The sequence below is a fragment of the Dendrobates tinctorius genome, unplaced genomic scaffold (genome assembly GCF_039654945.1).
Source record: "Dendrobates tinctorius isolate UK_male_01 unplaced genomic scaffold, ASM3965494v1 ptg000138l, whole genome shotgun sequence".
Lineage (NCBI taxonomy): Eukaryota > Metazoa > Chordata > Amphibia > Anura > Dendrobatidae > Dendrobates > Dendrobates tinctorius.
The window spans coordinates 28276069-28301278 of record NW_027361806.1 but is presented as its reverse complement, the minus strand read 5'-3'; the positions used below and the strand labels follow the sequence as shown (position 1 = coordinate 28301278).

General features: G+C 50.4%; 2 protein-coding genes across 2 annotated transcripts in view; one reads left to right on the top strand and one right to left on the bottom strand.

Moving 5' to 3' along the window:
* LOC141048844 (spermatogenesis-associated protein 1-like) overlaps positions 1-6738 on the bottom strand; it is a 53918-nt gene extending 47180 nt beyond the window's left edge. The window contains 2 exon segments of the mRNA XM_073544915.1: positions 3784-3890; positions 6397-6738. Of these exon segments, the coding sequence (XP_073401016.1) occupies positions 3784-3890; positions 6397-6447 (158 nt within the window). The 5' untranslated portion in view covers positions 6448-6738.
* A 3267-nt stretch (positions 6739-10005) lies between these two features.
* Positions 10006-25210, top strand: part of LOC141048898 (guanine nucleotide-binding protein G(I)/G(S)/G(O) subunit gamma-5) — a 44868-nt gene continuing 29663 nt past the window's right edge. The window contains exon 1 of the mRNA XM_073544979.1: positions 10006-10171. Coding sequence (XP_073401080.1) covers positions 10091-10171 — 81 coding nt within the window. The 5' untranslated portion in view covers positions 10006-10090. The remainder of the gene's footprint in view (positions 10172-25210) is intronic.

Genomic DNA, 25210 nt, shown 5'->3' with positions numbered 1-25210 from the left:
CCCCATTCTTGTGGATGGGTGTGATGAGGCCTTGATTCCAGGTACGAGGGAAGTAGCCGGCACTTAGCACAATATTGAAGAGTTTCACCATTGCAGCCTGTATTTCTGGTGGGCTGTACTTCAGCATTTCTGGTAGGATTCCATCCAGGCCACCGGCTTTCCTACATCTTATGGAAGAGATTCTCTCTGCTACTTCCTGTAATGTAATGGGTGTATCCACAGGGTTTTGGAAATGTTTTACTTTTTCCTCCTTTGCTTTTAGTTTTGCCATTATGTTTTCCTGTTCTTGGCTTAGTTCTTCCTTCGGGATGTCTTTATAGAGGTCTCTGAAGTACTGGAGCCAGATGTTGCCATTTTGGATATGGATGTTGTTTTTCTTGTCTTTTGTGCCCATGTGGTTCCATAGTTCCCAGAAGGAGTTGTCTTGGAGGGCATCTTGGGGTTGGTTAAGCTTGGTGGAGATGTAACTCTGCTTCTTCCTCCTGAGGATGGTTTTGTACTGCCTTTGTATGGTGTCATAGGCTTCCCTCAGACCCGGGTGGTTGGGGTCTCTGTGTTTCTTGTTTGAGGCTGTTCTCAGGGTCTTCCGTACGGCTTTACATTCTCTGTCAAACCATCCGTTGATCTGTTTTTCTTTTGATCTCTTGTAGTTGACTTTTTTAAGGTCGGACAGTCTGGCCATTGCATAGAATATATTGTTGAGGTCTTTTGCAGCTTGACTCACTCCCTTTGGGTTAGGCTGGTACTCGTAGTTGTAGAAGTGGTGGAGCATCCGCTGTATTTCAGGTCTGCTGGGAGCCTCTTTATACTTTAATGCCGGCATTTTGTGCCATTTATAGGATGGCGGGCGGGTGAAGAGGCCGCTCTGCTGAGGCTTTCGAGTGGATGGTTTCTCTGTATGTGTATATGTATATATATATATATATATATATATATATATATATATATACCAGGATGAGGGACATATACACCAGGATGGGGGACAAATATACCAGGATGGGGGAAATATATACCAGGATGGGGGAAATATATACCAGGATGGGGGACATATATAAGAGCATGAGGGACATATATACCAGGATGGGGGAAATATATACCAGGATGGGGGATATATACCAGGATGGGGGACATATATAACAGGATGAGGGACATATATACCAGGATGGGGGACATATATACCAGGATGGGGGATATATACCAGGATGGGGGACATATATAACAGGATGAGGGACATATATAACAGGATGAGGGACATATATACCAGGATGGGGGACATATATACCAGGATGTGGGACATATATAACAGGATGAGGGGGATATATACCAGGATGGGGGACATATATACCAGGATGAGTGACATATATACCAGGATGGGGGACATATATACCAGAATGTGGGACATATATACCAGGATGTGGGACATATATAACAGGATGAGGGACATATATACCAGGATGGGGGATATATACCAGGATGGGGGACATATATAACAGGATGAGGGACATATATACCAGGATGGGGGACATATATAACAGGATGTGGGACATATATAACAGGATGAGGGACATATATACCAGGATGGGGGAAATATATACCAGGATGGGGGATATATATACCAGGATGAGGGACATATATACCAGGATGGGGGACATATATACCAGGATGGGGGGTATATATACCAGGATGGGGGGTATATATACCAGGATGGGAGGTATATATACCAGGATGGAGGGAATATATACCAGGATGGGCCACATATACCAGGATGGGGGATATATATACCAGGAAGGGGGACATATATAACAGGATGAGGGACATATATAACAGGATGAGGGAAATATATACCAGGATGAGGGACATATATACCAGGATGAGGGACATATATACCAGGATGAGGGACATATATACCAGGATGAGGTACATATATACCAGGATGGGAGATATATATACCAGGAAGAGGGACATATATACCAGGATGGGGGACATATATACCAGGATGGGGGACATATATACCAGGATGAGGGACATATATACCAGGATGAGGGACATATATACCAGGATGGGGGACATATAATTCAAATTCAAAGAAGCTTTATTGGCAGGACTAAACACATTAGTTTTGCCAAAGCAAGTGTACAAAAGGGAATGGGGATAGGGACTGTAGGGATGTTGGGAAGGGGCTATAGAAGTCCATGGCATAGAGAAGGTGGATGGGGGGCATGGGGCATATCTAGGGTGGGGGCCATAGAAGTCCATGGCATATCATAGTTCTCTTTCTCGCAGTCTATGACATTCACTCACATACCGCGCAGCTATCTCCACTGCTCTCTCTTCTTCCCCCAGCAGGATATATGTTTTCTCTTCCTCCTTCATGGTGGTGAAATCCGGGAAGAGATGTGAGAGTCTCCTGAAGTGAGTGTCCCTCACTGCTGAGTACTTGGGGCAGTGTAGCAGGAAGTGGGTCTCATCCTCCAGGGCCTCCTGGTCACAGTGTTGGCACAGTCTTTCCTCCCTGGGCTTGTAGCTCTGCCTGTGTCGGCCGGATTCGATGGCCAGACTGTGGGCACTGAGTCTATACCGGCTCAGGATCTTGTGGTCTCTGGGGTCCGGGAGTTTCTCCAGGTATGGGGCCAGTCTGTAGTCTCTCTGTAGACTCCGGTACATGGTCAGTTTACCATCCTGGTATATATGTCCCTCATCCTGGTATATATGTCCCTCATCCTGGTATATATTTCCCCCTTCCTCCATCCTGGTATATATAAGTCAAATTCAAAGAAGCTTTATTGGCAGGACTAAATACACATTAGTTTTGCCAAAGCAAGTGTACAAAAGGGAATAGGGATAGGGACTGTAGAGATGTTGGGAAGGGGCTGTTGGAAAGGTGGATGGGGCAGATCCAGGATGGGGCTATAGAAGTCCATGGCATAGAGAAGGTGGATGGGGGGCATGTGTCAGATCCAAGGTGGGGGACATAGAAGTCCATGGCATATCATAGTTCTCTTTCTCGCAGTCTATGGCATTCGTTCACATATTGCGCTGCTATCTCCACTGCTCTCTCTTCTTCCCCCAGCAGGATGTATGTTTTCTCTTCCTCCTTCATGGTGATGAAATCCGGGAAGAGATGTGAGAGTCTCCTGAAGTGAGTGTCCCTCACTGCTGAGTATTTGGGGCAGTGTAGCAGGCATATATACCAGGATGGAAGACATATATACCAGGATGGGGGACATGTAGATTCAAGATTCAAAGAAGCTTTATTGGCAGGACTAAATACACATTAGCTTTGCCAAAGCAAGTGTACAAAAGGGAATAGGGATAGGGACTGTGGGGATGTTGGGTAGGGGCTGTAGGAAAGGTGGATGGGGCAGATCCAGGATGTATACCAGGATGAGGGACATAGATACCAGGATGAGGGACATAGATACCAGGATGGGAGACATGTATACCAGGATGAGGGACATATATACAAGGATGGAGGACATATATACTAGGATGGGGCACATATATACCAGGATGGAGGACATATAACAAACGAGGATGAGGGACATATATACCAGGATGGGGGACATATAACATACCAAGATGGGGTCCAGGATAAGGGACATTATTTAATAGGGGGAACTTAATTGTCCTTATAGGATTTAGAACTGCGAGGGCCCATACATCTGACCAACATGTGGGATAATGTGGACAAATATAATTTTTGACCCTTTACAGATATGATAAATAATCCAGTAGTGATAATGCCATGCTCATCACATAAAAAGACCTCTTTATTTTCTTTACCTGATGAATCCAAGTGAAATAAATCTCCCGATCACATCCAGAGAGGCTTTATTGAGTTTGGAGCTCCACAGATCTTCCGGCACAAGATAGACATGCAGTTCTATCAGCTGAAATACAGGCGGCCATACATTATATACACTCTAGAAATATAGATTGAATGCATTCACACTACTACCCCCATCATCAGATGTCACCAAAAATTCTACAGTATGTCAGAAAGGCGTAGACACATTTCCTTAGTCTGTAGCTTTTCTTGTTCGGGACCAAACGTTGAATTATAAGGAATTATCGGGAATCTTCCTACATCAGACCTCGGCCTGTGGACAGACTATAGGGTGGACCATCATGGGCTGGGAAAGACGCCAACCGATCTACAAGGTCCTCGCCTGTTGACCACCCAGATTCTCATTCAGTAAATACACGTTATCAGGTTGTTATCACCAGGGGACTCACACAGAAGAACTATGGGGGGACGTCATCACTAGGGGAGTCATACAGAAGAACTATGGGGGGGATGTCATTACCAGGGGGTACTGGAGAACTATGGGGGGACGTCATCACCAGGGGACTCATAATGGACAACTATGGGGAGACATCATCACCAGGGGACACATACAGGAGAACTATGGGGGGACCGTGGTTGTCATCACCAGGGGACTCATACTGAAGAACTATGGGGGGACGTCATCACCAGGGGACTCATACTGGAGAACTATGGGGGGACGTCATCACCAGGGGACACATACAGGAGAACTATGGGGGGACCGTGGTCGTCATCACCAGGGGACCCATACTGGAGAACTATGGGGGGACGTCATCATCAGGGGACTCATACTGGAGAACTATGGGGGGACGTCATCACCAGGGGACTTGTACTGGAGAACTATTGGGGGAAGTCATCACCAGAGGACTCATACTGGAGAACTATGGGGGGGAAGTCATCACCAGGGGACTCGTACTGGAGAACTATGGGGGGAAGTCATCACCAGGGGACTCATACTGGAGAACTATGGGGGGAAGTCATCACCAGGGGACCCATACTGGAGAACTATGGAGGGACGTCATCATCAGGGGGTTCGTACTGGAGAACTATGGGGGGACGTCATCACCAGGGGACTCATACAGGAGAACTATGGGGGGGAAGTCATCACCAGGGGGCTCGTACTGGAGAACTATGGGGGACGTCATCAACAGGGAACTTGTACTGGAGAACTATGGGGGGACGTCATCACCAGGGGACTCGTACTGGAGAACTATGGGGGGACGTCATCACCAGGGGATTCATAGTGGAGAACTATGCGGGGAAGTCATGACCAGGGGAATTGTACTGGCCGTTGATCATACAATATTACATTTCTATCTAGAATTGTTTTTACATTTTTCACACCACCCCGTTCCCTACAGGAAAGAGGTTGTGACGTTTTTTGCAACCAATTAAACAAAGCCCAATTTATAGAAGTTCTGATGAAAGCTGTGTTTGTACATCCGACCATGCACGTCTAGGAAGCGTCCAGTGTGGCAAAAAAATTACAGCCAGAAAACTTGTTGTCTTTGACTGCTGGAAAACTCAGTGTGAACAAAGCCTTAGGCCACAACATGTTCAGTATTTCACATCAGTATTTGTAACCAGGAGCGGGATAAATGGGTGATGTGTTTCTTTTAGACTTTTCCTCTGATTTTTCCTCTCCTGATTTTGGCTACAAATACTAATGTAAAATACTGATCGAATACACAACGTGTGAATGTGGCCTTACATCTAAAGATGTGTCAGATTCATCGGACATCGTCCATCACTTTTATAAACTTCGTGCAACGACAAGAAAAGCAACAAGGAAAAAGGGACTTTATAAATAGCCCTGATGGTAACTTTCCCCTGTAGGGTCCTCTTGTCGGTCACGTTGTAGCAGTGTGCCGACGTCTCTGCCTGGAGTCACCGTGTCTTCGGGGCAGCTGTCACATTTACCTTCTGTTTTGCCTTTTAGCTGATGGATTTCCTCATGGGGACAGGCCACAGGGGCACATTGGGGGCAGCTTTTGGGGCACATTGGGGGCAGCTTTTGGGGCACATTGGGGGCAGCTTTTGGGGCACAATTGGGGAATATTTTAGCAGCTTTGCTTAAAGCACCAAAAAATGTTTTTCCAGCCACAGTTTCCTTTCTTTGTAAGACGCTTCACATCATAATGTCCTGGGGAATGGAAAGGCTTAAAAAACATAATTTTCCTCATATTATATCTAAGCTGCAACTTATTCACAAAGTTTCCTTCATGACAAGAAGTCTGAAATCTCGAGGTCACAAAAAGAAAAAAACAAAAATCACCCAAATGATAAAATACCGTTCATCTGGATCCAAAGTAAATGGATTTCTACAAATTACATCCAGGTGAATTTGACGCTCACAGTAACGTCTGCAATGAATCTGCCTGGTGTGAATGCGCCTCTAGGCTCTGATTTCCCGGTCACCGGGTTTTCAGACCCAATGATCTAAACTCACATCCAGGTCCATTCATACATCGCATCTCATCTCATCGCATCTCATCTCCACCGCACGTTCCTACATGGATCCACCAGACAAATGACATACACAGGAATCCCACAGAAGTCTCTGCTCTCACCCCCGCTGTCGACGGCCTTGTCTGATTCATCGGAGTGTGAATCTGGTCCATGGCGAATAAGAACCAAAAGCGGACGATTGCATGGTGGCAATAAGTCAGTAGTCAGGTCTGTCCTGTCCGGGGCCACATATTTCCAGCCTCAGGAGCCGGCGTGTAGCTGCCACACCTTGGACACACAGGACCCGGCGGTAATGTCCACATACTACATCACCAGCCAAGAGCGCGGTGTTTGTTGTGTCCTACAAGTGTGCACAATGCCTCTGTCGTCAGGACACGGCTCCTCCGGCTGCAGGGCTGGAATTGGGTAATTAGGGGTTTGGTTGTGGGCAGGTAAATTGGCTGCGAATCCAGAAGTCAGAGAGCGGAGTGTATAAAGCTGCGTTCACACACACAGGTTTCTGAGCAGCCAGGAGAATTCTGCAGATGGTAGAAGTGAAAACAAAAAGCAAAAAACACAAATATCCTAAAATAAAAAAGTAAAAAATAAACTGCAAACAATGCATAAAGGTAATAATAATAAGGGTATTTAGTAAACATAATTTTGATCAAAATAATGTCCAAGCCATCCCGCCACGTCAAGGCAACCCCTATGGGACAGTCCTACTCTAGTATTTAAAACATTTTCACTTGCCTAGTGACGTTAATGTGAACAAGGGTCGAGGGACTGAACCACTAGTAAAAGCATAGATGGTAGAAGTGGTAGCAGATTGCACACGCCAGGCTCCCTGTGCTCCTCCGCACCGCATTGCCGGGTAATGGCAGCAACTGTTTGGGCAGAAAATGGAGCAGACAAGTGCGCGCTGGGAATCCGATCATGGGGGCCGTAAATCTGGATGAAAATCTGCTTGAGTGCGCGGGCAGACGGGCGTCATTTTGCGAGAGACGGCAGAGCGGCTCCCCTCAGACTGTCCTCGGGCTATGTGCACATGTAGCTTTTTATAGATTATTTTTCCCGGAGGATCGTCTCCACAATCCTCTTCAAAAAAATATTTGTCCCTAGGAAATTTCCTGGGAAATTCTCTTTCACATTCGTATAAGATTTTTGAGTGTTTTTTTTTTCCTAATGTGGTTTTGAAAAACATCTGGTGGAAAAAAGAGCGCGCGTCACTTCTAGGAGACATCTCCTGATGGAATCGGCTCCATGTCTGGGCACAGAACAATCAGGAGAAGGAAGTCTCCAAAAATGCTTAAAAAATCTTCCCAAAACTTTGCAAAGAAAGAGAAAGAGCATTTCTTCACTTATTGTGTTCAATTGCAAGAAAAAAATTCCGTGTGTTCAAGACCGAAGGCCGGAATCACAATACAGCGAGCGATGTATGACTGCGACAGCTTCACGTCTCTGAGGCTGCGGGGTTCAGGGCAGGAGCGCTGCAGCCGATCCGGACCGGGATGTCTGGACTCGGACAATTGCTGCAAAGACGCTGGTCCATGAAGAGTCACCAGCTCTCACTGGGGTCCTGCTGATCATGAGGACGGCTCCTGTGTCCCTGTTCAGGGGAGAAATATCTCCACCAGCCCCGTAGAGAACAGTGTGAGCAGCGCGCCATTCACAGTGGATCCCCGCTCTCATGGTCGTTGGGGCGCTTATCACCAATTCTCAGCCCCTTTAAATACTTTTCTGAATCTGTCCTATAATCTAATGTCGAGTATAAGTCCTTAGAATTCTATTCATTGGACTCATTTTTCCTGATTAGCGGAAGCACAGATCTCCTGATTAGCGGCAGCACAGTTACCCTGATTAGCGGCAGCACAGTTACCCTGATTAGCGGTAGCACAGATCCCCTGATTAGCGGCAGCACAGATACCCTATGTTATGTCAGGTGTCTCTGCTCATCCGCTTCCTCCGTTCCATGGCACTGATTTCTACCTGCCGTCATCTGTGCATCCTCGTGTGACAGGTGCAATAATAAGAAGAAACAGTATTCCTGATATAAAGTATTCATGAAGATGTTACAAGAAGAGCAAAGGACAAGCAGGAAGAGCGCGCCCGTCCGAGTCTGAATGCTCCATGCTACATGAAGCCATATGTCACGGGTGATATGACGGTAATGTCATCTTGGGAGATCGCTCTGCGCCATCACCAGGGTCTAAATGCCCAAAAACACAAACATGGCAGAGAGAAAAGAAACACAAAAGAAATGCAACATGAGGAATGGGGAGATGATGCATGTATCAGGGGAGGAATGGGAAATTTCATATTACATGGATGGGTCGGAAACCAGTGATAGGTAAAGGGTGAGGCGAGAAGAGGCGAGGCCCACCACCCATGAGCTGCTCTACAGGGAACATATTTCACAAGGTGGAAAAGATATAAGATCCCCCAATATACAATACTGAATGAACAAAAGTAAAAATGATCCAAGACCCCCAAATAAAGACCCAGGAATACAGATCCTCACAGACTAGACCTGAAAAATACCGACCTCAGACCAGACCCCAAATATACACAAAGACCCCAGACCAGACCCCAAATATACACAAAGACCCCAGACTCCAAATATACACAAAGACCCCAGATCAGAGACTCAAATATATTATTATTATTTCTATAGCGCCATTAATTCCATGGTGCTGTACATGGGAAGTCCTTGTGGACTTACATTCTACGGGATAGTGGGGAAGAGACAGAAGGTCGGGGGTGCAGCAGCTCGGGCGGTGGTGAGGCGGCAGCTCGGGCGGTGGTGAGGCGGCAGAATGGTCATTGCAGGCTGTAAGCTTTCCTGAAAAGATGGGTTTTCCGGTTCCGTTTGAAGGATCCGAGGGTGATGGATAATCGGACGTGTTGAGGCATGGCATTCCAGAGGATAGGGGATATTCGGGAGAAATCTTGGAGGCGGTTGTGTGAGGAACGAATAAGTGTGGAGGAGAGTAGGAGGTCTTGGGAGGATCGAAGATTACGGGAGGGAAGATATTGGGAGATTAGTTCAGAGATATAGGGAGATATATATAAAGACCCCAGACCAGACCCCAAATATACACAGACCACACTCAGCCCCGGTGACGGTGAATGTTCCGGGTCCCAGAAAATGGTGTAACAATCAGATGTAGATTTTGTGGTAAAGTTCAGGGTTTGTATCCGTCCCTACACTATAGATAAGCGCTCGCACGCCTGGCGTCCTGTGATCACGGCTCAGAATACACGACGTAAAGACAAAACCACAGAAACAATGCGCACACGGCGTCCTCCACTCGTTTTACTGCATTTGGAACATTTCCCCGTTTTCCAGTGAATTGTACGGTGAAACGAAAGGTGAATTCACAACTGCAGCTCGTCCTGCAGTACACGCGCCTTGTAACGCTGTGGGGACGGGAGACAGAGGGCGAAATCTCTTATTATTTTACTTTACATTTATTTTCACAGAAAGAACTGTCCTTTCCCCGCTGAGACCGATCTGGCACCGATCCCTCCCGATCTATGGGGGGCGCAGATCGCGTCTCTGCCGGGAAAGCAGGAAAGTCTCTGAGGATACGACAAACAGCACAGACTTCTCTTCCCACCCTCCGTGCCCCGCCCTCATCACCACAAGTCCCGCCCTCGGCTCCTCCCACTCTGTTCTTTTTCTCTGCCCCCGACGCCTACAGTAGCGCCCTGCGCCGCCTCTCTCTGGCCACCAGGGTGCGCACTTAAGCGCATGCGCACTTCCCAATCAGCAGAGAACAGCGGAAAAGTTGGGCGTAAAGTTTTGCAGCCGAGATGTCGGGAACCGCGAACGTGTCCGCGATGAAGAAGGTGGTGCAGCAGCTGCGGGTGGAGGCCGGCATCAACCGGGTGAAGGTGAGAGCGATCCTCCTCCAGAGCCTGCTCCGGGAGCTGAGCAATATAAACCTGCAAACTTCCTGTGGGAGAGAGAGCCCCCGTCGAGTGTCCGGGTCGGAACCAAGGGGACCGTCACCTGGGTTTCCGGGAGGCAGAGTTTGGGGACAGACCGTTGTAACAGACAGATGGGTATGGACGGAGATTGACAAGGACAGAAGGGTGATAGCTGGGAAAGATAGACAAGAGAGTGCAGTACCTAAATATGTCCACAAGATGGCAGGGGGGAGCAGTTCAGGACGCAACAGCAACTTAGAGCTGAGAGCTCAGGAGGGGAATTCCCGAGACAATGAGTCAGCAGACAGAGACAGAGGCAAAAGAGAGTGTGGGAGCCTCGGAGAGCCAGAGCGACACACTGGAGCCAGGAAGGAGGCCAGAGACAAAAGAGATACTGCCCTTGGACACCAGGGGGACAGTGCCAAGGCGTGCAGCTAAGACTCGTCGCTCCGCTCAAGCCCGCGGCTGCTGCAGCTCCAGTCCAACTCGCAGCCTGCGGCTGAGGCCTCCCCGCGGTCGCCCACGGCAAGTGCAGTGCCATTGGCGGCCACCCCTGTCCTGCCCCGGTCCACAGCAGGGGTCGGTCCGCTGTTGGTCGCGAACTCCTCGTCGCAGCCGTTGGTTGCGCAAGTGGCCTGCCATTCGCCACCTCTCACCGCTGCCGCTGGCCCTAGTCCGGGGGCTGCGGCCTTTCCAGCCAAGGACTCCGCCGAGGCCTGCGGGGCCCCAGTGTCATCAGCGCGCCGGAGCGCGAGAAGACTTCATCATCATCTCAGCAACTGGGCCCAGCAACTGCTACGCCGAAAGACTACCATCCCGGCCGGAGTGGGACGTCTGGACAGCTAAGTAACTATAATTACGGACCCGTAGTCGGCCATACCGCGGCCCTATAGTGACCGGCTGTTGCCAGGAGTAGTCGTGTTCTACTGTTTTGTGTTGGTGTATAGAGCCCCTGCGAGGGCAACCCATGTTACCCCTTTTTGCGATCGGGCTGTGACTAGAGGCAAGTCTTATAAACGTTATTCTAGCACCACGTCGTCTCGCGACTCGTCACTGCATCCTGCGTACCTGCTAGTACCACATTTGGCGTAGTCGGCAGGATGCAGTCTCCGAGCGCGGACAGCGAGGGCCCCCGGCCCAGCATTTCTTTGGGGGCTATGCTGAACAATCTACCCAGGTTCTCTGGCAGCAATACTATGCTGTGGAATTGGACGGAACGAATGCGTGGGTTAATCAGGATGCATCCGCTTACCCCTGACCTAGAGGCAGAAGTAGCCCTGATGGCGATAGACGGGGAAGCCCGGGATACCGTAATGTTGAGGCCCCGGGGGCAGCGAAACACCTTCGTTAGGGTGTTACAGATCTTAGAGGAAGCCTATGGGGACCCGACCGATGTGCGGGAACTGAGAACCCAGATGTTTAGATGCATACAGAAAGAGGGGGAGACAGTGACCCAGTATATGAATGCTTTGCAGGAACTGTTTTTCGCCATTGAAAGGAAAGATGGACTCGGCGTGGGGACCGTGGACGTAACATTACGTGACCTGTTGGTGACCGGGTTATGAGACACCCTGACAAGACAGGCTTTGCGAGAGCGGGTGCGAGTGGACCCACATCTGACCTTTACGGAGATAGGGAAGGAGGCACGGGTTCAGGAACAGGAGCAGGAGGTGGCGGTCCCTGTGGGGATGGCTCGGAGTATCGAAGCATCCGTAAGCACCCTAAGCGAACCCCAGTGGGTACAAGAGGTTAAGCAAGAGATACAGAGTATTAAAGGTGAACTGGCCAAAGCCAAGAAAGCGACCACAAGGGGTCGGCCAGGGCCGGGTAAAGGAGGCATGAACCATCGCGGCCCCCACCCAAGTCGGGCCCCACGACCGTTCGCCTGCTATGATTATAGAGAATTGGGACGCTCCGCCCGAGAGTGCCCCCGTTCCAGGGGAAACTCGCCCTGCGGGGCGAGAAGAGCGGCGGACCCTGAGCCGTGGAGACGCCGCCCGGAGCTGGAGCCCATCACACGGGGTGGAGGAAGTCACGAAGACCTGGTCGCGCAGTGCCCAGTGGTATGGGCAGAGATCGAAGGCCGTGCCGTGCGGTGCCTAGTAGATACGGGATCGCAAGTTACGACCATGCCAGAGACTTATTTTCGGCAGCATTTTCTCAAAGCAGTGAGACCTCAGTGGGGGACAGTGATAAAGATGGTAGCCGCCAACCAGCTACCAGTTCCTGTCGTCGGAGTAGCCTGGATGCAGATGTCGATAAGCGGCAAATCTCTCGGCCGCCGGGGAGTGGTCCTGACCCAGGGAGACACAAGCAGCAAACATTCGGTTATTCTGGGTATGAACATACTACGAGAGTTTGGCAACCTTCTCCTCAAGGAACCCACCCAAGAGACTCTGAGCCGCTGGGGTTCTCGCACGGCCCAAGGGCAGGTCTTCCAGCGGTTGGTGCGGGAGGCGCGAGTGCTCCAGGAGTGTCAGGAGGGTGAGGCGCTGGGCAAGGTCATCGCACCGGCGGCCCCTCTGCTCGTGCTTCCTCCGGGGCAGACGGTGGTGGCTCTGCCGATCCGCGCCCCGATACCACTGGAGGGCGTGGAGGTGCAGGTGGAGCCATGTTACTTGGAGCGCCTGCACCCTGGCATTCTGGTGGCCCGCTCCCTGGCCACAGTGCAGAAGGGGACTGTCTTGGTACGTTGTGTCAACCTGGAGGATCAGGATGTCACCCTGAAGCCCCGGGCCGAAATGGCCAAACTAATAAGGCCATTGGAGGAGATGCTGCCGGACCCCGCAGTCCAGTTGAAGGTGCAGCCGGAAGATCCTTGGGCAGTGACGGTACGAACCCAACAGACTGCTGCATCCTCGACCCAGGAGAAGGGTCGAGCCGTCCTGGAGAGAATGCGGGCCGAACTTTCCGACCTCGCGCCAGCCCAGCTTCTCCAGGTAGAGACACTTCTTGGACAATTTCACAGTGTCTTCGCCAGTCATGAGGACGACTTCGGATGTACCACGGCCATCACGCATGGGATCCCCACGGCAGGAGCAGCCCCCATCCGGGAGCGATATCGACAAATACCACCGCAGCTATACCAGGAAGTGAAAACTCTGCTGGCCCAAATGCTCAGGAAGGGGGTCAGCCGAGAAAGCCAAAGTCCTTGGGCGGCCCCTATTGTCCTGGTTCGGAAAAAAGATGGCACCTTGCGTTTTTGTGTGGATTATCGGAAGTTGAACGCCTGCACCATCAAGGATTCGTATCCACTACCCCGCATAGAAGAGTCTCTGTCCGCTCTGGGGAACGCGACATACTTCTCTACCCTTGACCTGGCCAGTGGGTATTGGCAGGTGCTGATGTCGGAGGAAGACAGAGCCAAGACGGCATTCATCCTCCCCATGGGACTGTTCGAGTTCAGTCGGATGCCGTTTGGGCTAGCCAACGCCCCAGGAACTTTCCAGCGGTTGATGGAACGGTGTCTAGGAGATCTTAACTTTGAAGCCACGTTGATATATCTGGACGATATTATCATCTATTCTGCCACATTCGAGGACCACCTGAAGCAGTTGGGGCAGGTGCTCGGCCGGCTGCAGAAGTACGGGTTGAAGGTCAAGCCCCAGAAATGCCACCTGTTCGCACCCAAATTGAGTACCTGGGGCATACCGTCTCAGCGGAGGGTGTCCAGCCCTCCCTGGAAAAGGTCGCTGCCATCCAGGGGTGGCCTACCCCCGAGACGGTGAAGGACATGCGGGCCTTTTTGGGTTTGGCCGGCTACTACCGTCGGTTCGTAAAGAATTTTACACGCCGAGCTCGAGCCCTGCAGGACCTGCTGAAGGGGGCTCCCGCCGGGGCAAATGGACGGAAGATTCAATGGCAGCAACCACAAGAGGACGCATTTCAAGATCTCAAGGCTGCTCTCTCGAATGCCCCGGTATTGGCATATGCGGATTTCTCGCTACCATTCATCCTGCATACCGACGGGAGCCTCCAGGGACTGGGAGCTGTGTTGTCACAGGTGCAGGGCGGCCGGGAGAAAGTGATCGCCTATGGTAGCCGGTCGCTGCATGACTCAGAACTCAACCCGGACAATTACAGCTCCTTTAAGCTCAAGCTCCTCGCGGTAGTGTGGGCAATGACGGAGCGATTCGCAGAGTACCTGGCAGGCTCCGAAGTAGTAGTGCGGACCGATAACAACCCGTTGGCCCATTTGGAGAATGCCAAACTGGGAGCCCTAGAGCAGTGTTGGTTGGTCGAATGGCCAAATTCAATTATAAGATCATCTACAAACGGGGAGCTGAAAACGTGCATGCCGATGCGCTCTCCAGGATCCGACACACCACTCCGGGGAGGAATCGAGACAACGAATTGGAAGGAGAAGAAACGCCGTTTGCCCTCACCACCGCCGCGCTTGCTGTCAGCGCACAAGCAGCGCTCCATCCGGAGCCCTCAGGGAGACTACTAGAGCAGGCACGCGACAAATGGATCCAGCAGCAACAGGAGGATGGAGAAATTGGACTCCTGCGCCGATGGGTGGCCACAGGCACTTTGCCCACTGGCTCACAGAGACAGACTTTGACCCAGGATATGTTGCTAATGTTAAGCCAGTGGGAAAAACTAGTCATCAAAAAGGGACTTTTATATCGAAAAGCCGTGTCACGAACAACGTCGACTACAATATGGCAGGTGATCGTGCCCGGAATCCATCTCAGCCAACTGGCTCAGGAAGCCCATGAGAAGGGGGCTCACTTTGGTGCTCAGAAGACTTTGCAATGGCTAAAGCAGATAGTATACCACCAACGCTTGCACCCTATGGTGGAAGAAGTTTGCCGTACCTGCCGTGCGTGTGAGCTCGCTAAACCTCCCGTGCAACGAGCCCCGGTGCAGATAATTGTAACATCAGCTCCCCTGGAGCTCCTCATGGTGGACTATCTGACCATAGGTCCGGCCTATCAGGGGTACGAACATTGTCTCGTTATGGTGGACCATTTCACCAAGTTTGCCGTGGTCACTCCCACCCGAGACCAAACAGCCGAGTCGGCCGCCCATGCGATCTGTAAAAACTTTATCCAAGTGTACGGCTGCCCGCAACGAATACATTCAGACCAAGAAGCGGGCTTCCTGGGAAGAGTCATGGAAGAGCTACGTCATCTTTACGGTATTGATAAATCTCGGACTACACCGTACCACCCCGCAGGGAAACGGAGCCTGCGAGCGATTCACTCGAACACTAATCCAGATGCTGCGCACCCTGGAGAGCGACCGCAAGGCCCGCTGGCCTGAGTATGTCCCTGAGCTGGTGTGGGTATATAATAACCGAGTGCACCGTGTGACTGGGTACACCCCTTACTCATTGCTGTTCGGACGGGAAGGCAAAGGAATTACAGAAGTGGAGCTAAACCCGGAGGAGCCTCTACCCTGGACGGGAGTATCCTCGTGGGTCCGAAACCACCGACACCGACAGCAGACCCTCCACCGAATCGTCCATACAAAGCTCCAGGATCTAGAACACCCGGGGGGAGCACTGCCCCCACCAATTGACTTCCAGGCTGGGGATCGGGTGCTCGTACTAGATCAGCGCCCCCAAAACAAGTTAGATCCACGGTGGGAGGAGAACCCTTACCGAGTGTTGCACCGGATAAGCCCTGACGGGCCTGTGTATGAAATACAATCGGAAAAAGACAGTGCATCTCTCACTCGTACTGTGCACCGGAATAGAATCGTAGAATCATAGAAACGTAGAGTTGGAAGGGACCTCCTGGGCCATCTGGTCCAACCCCCTGCTCAAAGCAGGATTCGCTAAATCATCCCAGTCAGATGTCTGTCCAGCCTCTGTTTGAAGACTTCCATTGAAGGAGAACTCACCACTTCTCGTGGCAGCCTGTTCCACTCATTGATCACTCTAACTGTCAAAAAGTTTTTTCTAATATCTAATCTGTGTCTCCTCCCATTCAGTTTCATCCCATTGCTTCTAGTCTTTCCTTGTGCAAATGAGAATAAAGATGATCCTTCTACAATGTGACAGCCCTTGATATATTTGTAGACAGCTATTAAGTCTCCTCTCAGTCTTCTCTTTTGCAAACTAAACATTCCCAAATCCTGCAACCTTTCCTCATAAGACAGGGTTTGCAGACCTGTCACCATTCTGGTCGCTCTTTTCTGAACTTGCTCTGAATATGTTGCGCCCCTGTGCGTCCTCTGATCCCATGCGACCCGAGCCGATCACTCAGGTCCCCGACCCCCCGCCAATGGTCTGGGACCTGGATGACGAAGAGGACTTCCCAGCCACATCCGCAGGCCCTCCAAGAAATGACATTACAGCAGACCCAGTCAGCCTGCCAGAACCGACCAATCCACCACCTTCCACTACCCCAGAAAGCTCCACCCCGGTCGAACTTAGACGCTCCGAGCGGTCAACAGCTGGCAAACCCCCTGAACGTTACAAACAGGACCAGTTTGTATGGCGACAAGAACTATTGTCTCCAAAGACTAACTTGAGTCCACTAAAGCTCTCGCCCGAGTACTGACGAGCATACAGGGTGGGGGAGTGTGGGAGAGAGAGTCCCCGTCGAGTGTCCGGGTCGGAACCAAGGGGACCGTCACCTGGGTTTCCGGGGGGCAGAGTTCGGGGACAGACCGTTGTAACAGACAGATGGGTATGGACGGAGATTGACAAGGACAGAAGGGTGATAGCTGGGAAAGATAGACAAGAGAGTGCAGTACCTAAATATGTCCACAAGATGGCAGGGAGGAGCAGTTCAGGACGCAACAGCAACTTAGAGCTGAGAGCTCAGGAGGGGAATTCCCGAGACAATGAGTCAGCAGACAGAGACAGAGGCAAAAGAGAGTGTGGGAGCATCGAAGAGCCAGAGCGACACACTGGAGCCAGGAAGGAGGCCAGAGACAAAAGAGATACTGCCCTTGGACACCAGGGGGACGGTGCCAAGGCGTGCAGCTAAGACTCGTCGCTCCGCTCAAGCCCGCGGCCGCTGCAGCTCCAGTCCAACTCGCAGCCGCTGCCGCCTCACTACAGCCTGCGGCTGAGGCCTCCCCGCGGTCGCCCGAGGCAAGTGCAGTGCCATTGGCGGCCACCCCTGTCCCGCCCCGGTCCACAGCAGGGGTCGGTCCGCTGTTGGTCGCGAACTCCTCGTCGCAGCCGTTAGTTGCGCAGGTGGCCTGCCATTCGCCACCTCTCACCGCTGCCGCTGGCCCCAGCCCGGGGGCTGCGGCCTTTCCAGCCAAGGACTCCGCCGAGGCCTGCGGGGCCCCAGTGTCATCAGCGCGCCGGAGCGCGAGAAGACTTTGATAAGAACTGAATGAGTTAAATGAATTCTGCTGAACTTTATCTTTTCTTCGAGGAGATGTCTCAGACATCTCCCTTGTGAACCAAGGTCAAATATTTCCTGCTTACATGGCAAAGCTGTTGTAGAAGTAACTATTTTTCTTTTCTTTATTGCGCATGTCTGTAAATGTCTAAATTCTTTGCTATAAAAGATGGAAGCCTAACTGATAAGCCAGAGGCGCTCAGCAGGCATCCCGAGTCGTATCATACAGCTTGTGTCTGTGTTATTCTTCTCGACGGAGCAATCAATTAGAGACATATGCTGCCTTACACCCAAGAACATCGGTCCTTCAGATGAAAGAGATATCTGAGGGATCCCGACAGTTTCCTGGCGCCCGAAACAGGGACCTGATATAGGCACCTCTCCAAGACTACCCGATCTACAGACCACTTCAGTTACTGATGAAATTGTGAACAGCAGACCTAAACACCTGGCCAGGTAAGAGATCAATTTTTCTCTTCTCTGCTCTTCATAATGTATCATTATAACTAAGGTCCGTATAAAGGGGAATCTAGTAGAGGAGGGGGCCGTAAGATCAGGTCCATATAAGAACTCTGAGGAAATCGGGTGTGACACGCATATGTAATTTCTGCTCGAATGAGAGGTTACTGTAGGTTCTGTCTGTGCACAGCTATTTTTAGAAAAAGAGCTGATGCAAATCGAAATGGGAGAGGTCTGACATTACGGAATATAAGGCTGGGTGAACAGTTCATGCTGCAAAGCCCCGACGGACAAGTTCTCCACAATAGAAGATTCCGTGTTAGGAATCAGGGAGGTTGTTGAATGGCTACTTTGATTTGAAAGGTTGTGGAAAGTAGAAAAATAAGCTGCACAGTAGGTATTCGTTCAAAGAGTGGTGATATTGCCTAACTGGGTTATGTGACAGCGTCCTTTCGGGGAGGTCACCGCCTAAGCTTAAATCAACACCCTTTACGAATAAACCTTGTGACAGATAAGAGTGTGACCGAATGAGCACAGGACCACGAAATGAGCCTGTGACAAGATATGACTGAAGAACCCCGATAGATGGATACTTTGTTTACAATCCTGTGTGTTGTGGGAGTGTTACTGTTCGGATGCTACATAGCATATAAGTACACGAGACACGTAGTACAAGGAGGAACAGACACCCCGTTTAACCTGTTGGCACCTTAGGAAGAAGGTAACGAGGTATAGTAGAGCCTAGTCTTGAGCTTACCCAATACACCACCTAAGGAAGAGAGGATTAACAGGAAAGAAACAAGAAAAACAGGATAAGAATAAAAGATAAAATGGGGAACAATCAGGGAAAGACACCCGAAGAAGGAGACCGGTTATGTGATATAATTGAGGATAGATATGGAAGTAGTGCAGCAAAGAACCTGGAAAAAGTATTAATCAAATCCAAAGTGCAAGATAGGCAGGCTGTGTGAATCCTTGTATATATGTCTATGAGAACCTCTGAATAAGATGAGAGATGAGTAATTGAGTATAAAAAAAAAAATCAGTGAATGAGCACGTATGAATGAATCATCACACATCATTTTTGTGTCAAGAGATTTGTGACCTTTCTAGTTGTGGTGGAATCCCGGACAGATGCGTTATAGATATTTCAAATCTACATCTGAGACTGAATGAATTGAGTAATGATATAGTTCGTGTTATATGTGGCATTACATTGTAAAGTTTCCTGAATGCATTTGGCCAGAAAAAGGGCAAGGCATGGTTAATCTCATTATACAGTTATCTGCCCTTACAGTGAAATCCCGTGATTTTGAGTTTCTTTGTAGAAACTGATTTTGATAAGTCTAAAGAACTACAGAATTCTGTGAAGGACGACGCTGCATTCTGATGGGGGGGGGGGAAGGATGGCGCTGCGCAGTTTTTCTTCTCCCTTCGCTCTTATCTCTGCTGAGTGTGAGCTGTGCTCAAAATTCTCTGTAATTCTATCCGTAAGGTATGCGCTGAAAGATTTGTGCATTTTAAAGCAACAGTACTTAATTGAAGATTGGAAGTTAAAAGTAAGATATGGTGCCTAATTTAGAAGGGAATTGTAAGTGATTGTTTGGTCATTGTAAGTGATTGCTTGGTCATTAATGTGTTTGAACCTGCTTCTAGTTGTGTGATTGATTTGTATAGCAAATTGTGTCAAATTACAAAAGACAGAGAAGGAAGGAAGCAGTAAAACAAGTGGGACAAATATTGAAAAAGGCAAAAATACCAGAGTGTGAATGTTTGGATGTACAAAAAGGCACAGACAAGGGAAGAAAATAGCAAGTGAATAAATGATGCTTGAGAATGTGCAGCAGTATGGAAGGTGTATTATGAATGTTTGATTGACAAAGTGTAACCAGAGACCCAGACAAAACAGATGGACTTGTAAACACTGTGGTCAGACTCAGACAAACCCAGACTGAATAGCTACTTGTGTGACCTGTGCTACTGACCTAAGCGAATTGCACTAAATCCTATCCAGACAAGATCATAAGAAGCTGACATAATAGTGTGGATAGTGGGTAGTGGGGACATTGGCCCTTGAGGAGTAAGCTGACAGTAGACATCAGACGACCAACCCCATCAGGACCTAGAAGTGTGACTAGAATAAGAAAGGTACAGGTGTATTATCCCTGGAGCCCCTCTGACCAGCTAGCTTTGCTGAAGCAGCTGCCTGACCCTGAAGACCAACCATTCCCGTTTTACAGACACATAAAGGAAGTACAGCAGACATATAAGTGTACCTGGGCAGACCTAGAGAGGTTGGTGAGTTTAAAGGCAGGTGACGCACTAGGACATATAATTAAGACACACAGATGTGACAAAGGATCAGGCTTGGGGCATGGATGATAAATCTGCACGATCTGGGGAGACGTACTGTGAGTCACTAAGACAATGGGCTGCAGTGAAACAATCAGAGCAGTCTGTACTCCTGACTAATGTGACACAGCAAAGAGGAGAGAGAGTAGAGATGTACTTTGGACGGTTACAGCTGAAATGGGCAGACATGGGGTACATTTGCATAAACCCACTTGATGTTAGAATACTGGTGAATGCATTCATTGACGGTATGAACAAAGACTTACGAGACGCAGTACAGACAGCCAGACCTGAATGGAGACATGTAGATCCGAAAGACCTCCTTAAGGTAGCTAAAGAAATTGAGCAAACAAGGACAATAAGACAACCTGTCATGTATGCTGGAGCACAAGGAAAAAAGTGGAGACGTAATAAGGAAGGCATGTGAGATCACACTGACGTTTCTTTTGACAATCTATTCCCCACATGACATCCATGCCATACTCCTACAAGTTCAACCAAAACATCTGTCTATGGCCAGACAGCTCCGACTTGAGTGTGCTCTACTAATTCCTGAGTATGTCACTCCTCAAAAGATGTAACGTTCTGAATCCAGCCACCCTCCTGCCTGTGGATTCAGAAAAGGGGGAATTGGTGACCGTATTAGCAAGTGAGGAAGGATACTTTGACATGACGCATGAACATGTCTGCATAGAACTGATGAGTCAGGAGACAGTTGGGTTTGCACACATTCATGAAAAACCTGTTCCTAATGCAGACTTTGAGTTTCTTTTTTGTAGATGGCCCCAGATACCACCAGGATGGACGATTCTACACTGGATATGCAGTAGTATCCTCACATGAGGTAATCCGAGCGGAACCACTCTCTCCTCACATGTCGGCGCAGGAGGCAGAGTTGATGGCACTCAATGAGGCGTGTAGAGCCGCTGCAGGTAAAGTCGCTAATATTTTCACAGATTCGAAGCCCATTAAAAATGCAGAGCTGGTGAAACAATTGATGGAGGCATTGATGTTACCAGTCCAGGTTGGCATTGTCAAGGTAAAAGCACACACAAAGGTGACTCCGTGGAGGTAGAGGGCAATAGAAGGGCGAACGAGGCTGCTAAAATAGCACAAGGCGGCCTAGAGAGAGCAGTGGACGGTGGCGGGGAGTCAGCGTATTCCAGCCACATTGGGTCTAGATGTCCTGAAATCCCTCCAGCATAAAGCTGCCCAAACAGAGAAGGTACACCGGGGGAGACTGGGAGCTGAGCTGAACTCAAATGGAGTATGGGAGAATAAGGATAAAATGTGCCCACCAAAGTCCCTGTTCCCAATCATGGCGCAAGCAGCACATGGCCCCAATCACACCTCAAAAAGTCACATGTGTGCCATGGTAGATGCCTTCTGGATCGCTCCTGGTTTCAGTTACGCAGCCGCGAAACTTGTACAATCATGCCTCATCTGTGCACAGCACAACCCAGGTAAAACAGTAAAAGTCCCTAAGAAAGCGACACCTAGGCCTCTCTACCCGTTTCAGAGACGGCAGATTGACGACATACAGCTACCAAGGTAGGAGTGTATGCAAATATCCTAGTATGTGTAGATCTCTTCTCTGGTTGGCCGGAAGCCTATCCGGTAAAACGTGCAAATGCTAAAATGACTACAGACAAACTGATGAAAGAACTGATCTGCAGGTATGGTGTCCCAGAAACCACAGAAACAGATAGGGGTGCACACTTCACGGGAGAAATAAAGAGGGAAGTCATGCAGGCCCCGGGTGTACAGCAAACATTTCATACACCATATAGGCCACAAGGTAGTGGGAAAGTGGAAAGACTAAATGGGACACAAACTGAAAATTCAAAAGGCCATGGCAGACACAGGAAAGAGCTGGGTGGCGTGCTTGCCTCTTGCACTCTTTTCAGTCAGACACACTCCAAATAGAAACACAGGCTTGTCTCCTTCTGAAGTCCTGAGACTTAGAGATCAGTATGATAAAGACAATGATCTTACTAAAGATAGTTGGTGGTCAGACACTTTCTCCTTTCTTAATCCAGCTAATTGGTTTAAGGGTATTGGAGGCTGGATAGCTGGGATTATACTAAGTTTATTACGTATTGCCGTTTGTCTCCTTATAATATATGTGCTATTGAAACTTGTTTTTTGGTGTATCTCTGTATGCAAGAAAAGATGTAGAAATAGATAAGGAAGTTTGACTGTAAACAACAAGAATTTAACTATTATTCCTTTGAGTCCTAGATTGACATCTCATTTCTGGCATGAAGGAGCGTACTCTTGCAATGATGGACGTGGCTTCAGTATCTGGGGGATGGAGAAGGTAGAAGACCTGTCTCCCTTGGGCAACCCGTCGGCCTGGGATAGTACCTGGTGAACGAGCCACTATCCGCTGTTGTTGCAGGATCCAGTGTTCCAGATTGTGGAAAATGAAGATGTCAAAGGGGGGAATGATAAGAACTGAATGAGTTAAATGAATTCTGCTGAACTTTATCTTTTCTTCGAGGAGATGTCTCAGACATCTCCCTTGTGAACCAAGGTCAAATATTTCCTGCTTACATGGCAAAGCTGTTGTAGAAGTAACTATTTTTCTTTTCTTTATTGCGCATGTCTGTAAATGTCTAAATTCTTTGCTATAAAAGATGGAAGCCTAACTGATAAGCCAGAGGCGCTCAGCAGGCATCCCGAGTCGTATCATACAGCTTGTGTCTGTGTTATTCTTCTCGACGGAGCAATCAATTAGAGACATATGGTGCCTTACACCCAAGAACATCGGTCCTTCAGATGAAAGAGATATCTGAGGGATCCCGACAACTTCATCATCATCTCAGCAACTGGGCCCAGCAACTGCTACGCCGAAAGACTACCATCCCGGCCGGAGTGGGACGTCTGGACAGCTAAGTAACTGTATAATTACGGACCCGTAGTCGGCCATACCACGGCCCTATAGTGACCGGCTGTTGCCGGGAGTAGTCGTGTTCTACTGTTTTGTGTTGGTGTATAGAGCCCCTGCGAGGGCAACCCATGTTACCCCTTTTTGCGATCGGGCTGTGACTAGAGGCAAGACTTATAAACGTTATTCTAGCACCACGTCGTCTCGCGACTCGTCACTGCATCCTGCGTACCTGCTAGTACCACATTCCTGCCGGGTGGGGGAGGGGCGGCGCCATGTATGCAGCTCCGGTGCGGAGCAATGCAGAGTCCGCTCACTGTATGGTCACTCTCCCCTCAGACCCTGCACTACAGACTCCCGGCCGCTGTATACAGGAGGAGAAAGGAGGGGTCTGTGGTTGGGCTGTATGGGGGACGGTCACAGTGGGGGCTGTGGAGGGAGTGTATGAGGGGACGGTCACAGTGGGGGCTGTGGAGGGAGTGTATGAGGGGACGGTAACAATGGGGGCTGTGGAGGGAGTGTATGGGGACGGTCACAGTGGGGGCTGTGGAGGGAGTGTATGAGGGGACGGTCACAGTGGGGGCTGTGGAGGGAGTGTATGAGGGGACGGTCACAGTGGGGGCTGTGGAGGGAGTGTATGAGGTGACGGTCACAGTGGGTGCTGTGGAGGGAGTGTATGAGGGGATGGTCACAGTGGGGGCTGTGGAGGGAGTGTATGAGGGGCCGGTCACAGTGGGGGCTGTGGAGGGAGTGTATGAGGGGATGGTCACAGTGGGTGCTGTGGAGGGAGTGTATGAGGGGACGGTCACAGTGGGGGCTGTGAAGGGAGTGTATGAGGGGCCGGTCACAGTGGGGGCTGTGGAGGGAGTGTATGAGGGGATGGTCACAGTGGGGGCTGTGGAGGGAGTGTATGAGGGGCCGGTCACAGTGGGGGCTGTGGAGGGAGTGTATGAGGGGCCGGTCACAGTGCGGGCTGTGGAGGGAGTGTATGAGGGGACGGTCACAGTGGGGGCTGTGAAGGGAGTGTATGAGGGGCCGGTCACAGTGGGGGCTGTGGAGGGAGTCTATGGGGGACGGTCACAGTGGGGGCTGTGGAGGGAGTGTATGGGGGGCGGTCACAGTGGGGGCTGTGGAGGGAGTGTATGAGGGGACGGTCACAGTGGGGGCTGTGGAGGGAGTGTATGGAGGACGGTCACAGTGGGGGCTGTGGAGGGAGTGTATGGGGGACGGTCACAGTGGGGGCTGTGGAGGGAGCGTATGGGGGAGGGTCACAGTGGGGACTGTGGAGGGAGCATATGAGGGAACGGTCACAGTGGGGGCTGTGGAGAGAGCGTATGGGGGACAGTCACAGTGGGGGCTGTGGAGAGCGTATGGGGGACAGTCACAGAGGGGGCTGTGGAGAGAGCGTATGGGGGACAGTCACAGTGGGGGCTGTGGAGAGAGCGTATGGGGGACGGTCACAGTGGGGGCTGTGGAGGGAGTGTATGAGGGGACGGTCACAGTGAGGGCTGTGGAGGGAGCGTATGAGGGGACGGTCACAGTGGGGGCTGTGAAGAGAGCGTATGGGGGACAGTCACAGTGGGGGCTGTGGAGAGAGTGTATGGGGGACAGTCACAGTGGGGGCTGTGGAGGGAGTGTATGAGGGGACGGTCACAGTGGGGGCTGTGGAGGGAGTGTATGAGGGGACGGTCACAGTGGGGGCTGTGGAGGGAGTGTATGAGGGGACGGTCACAGTGGGGGCTGTGGAGGGAGTGTATGAGGGGACGGTCACAGTGGGGGCTGTGGAGGGAGTGTATGAGGGCACGGTCACAGTGGGGGCTGTGGAGGGAGCATATGAGGGGACGGTCACAGTGGGGCTGTGGAGGGAGCGTATGAGGGGACGGTCACAGTGGGGGCAGTGGAGGGAGTGTATGAGGGGACGGTCACAGTGGGGGGCTGTGGAGGGAGTGTATGAGGGGACGGTCGCTATGGGGGCTGTGGAGGGAGCGTATG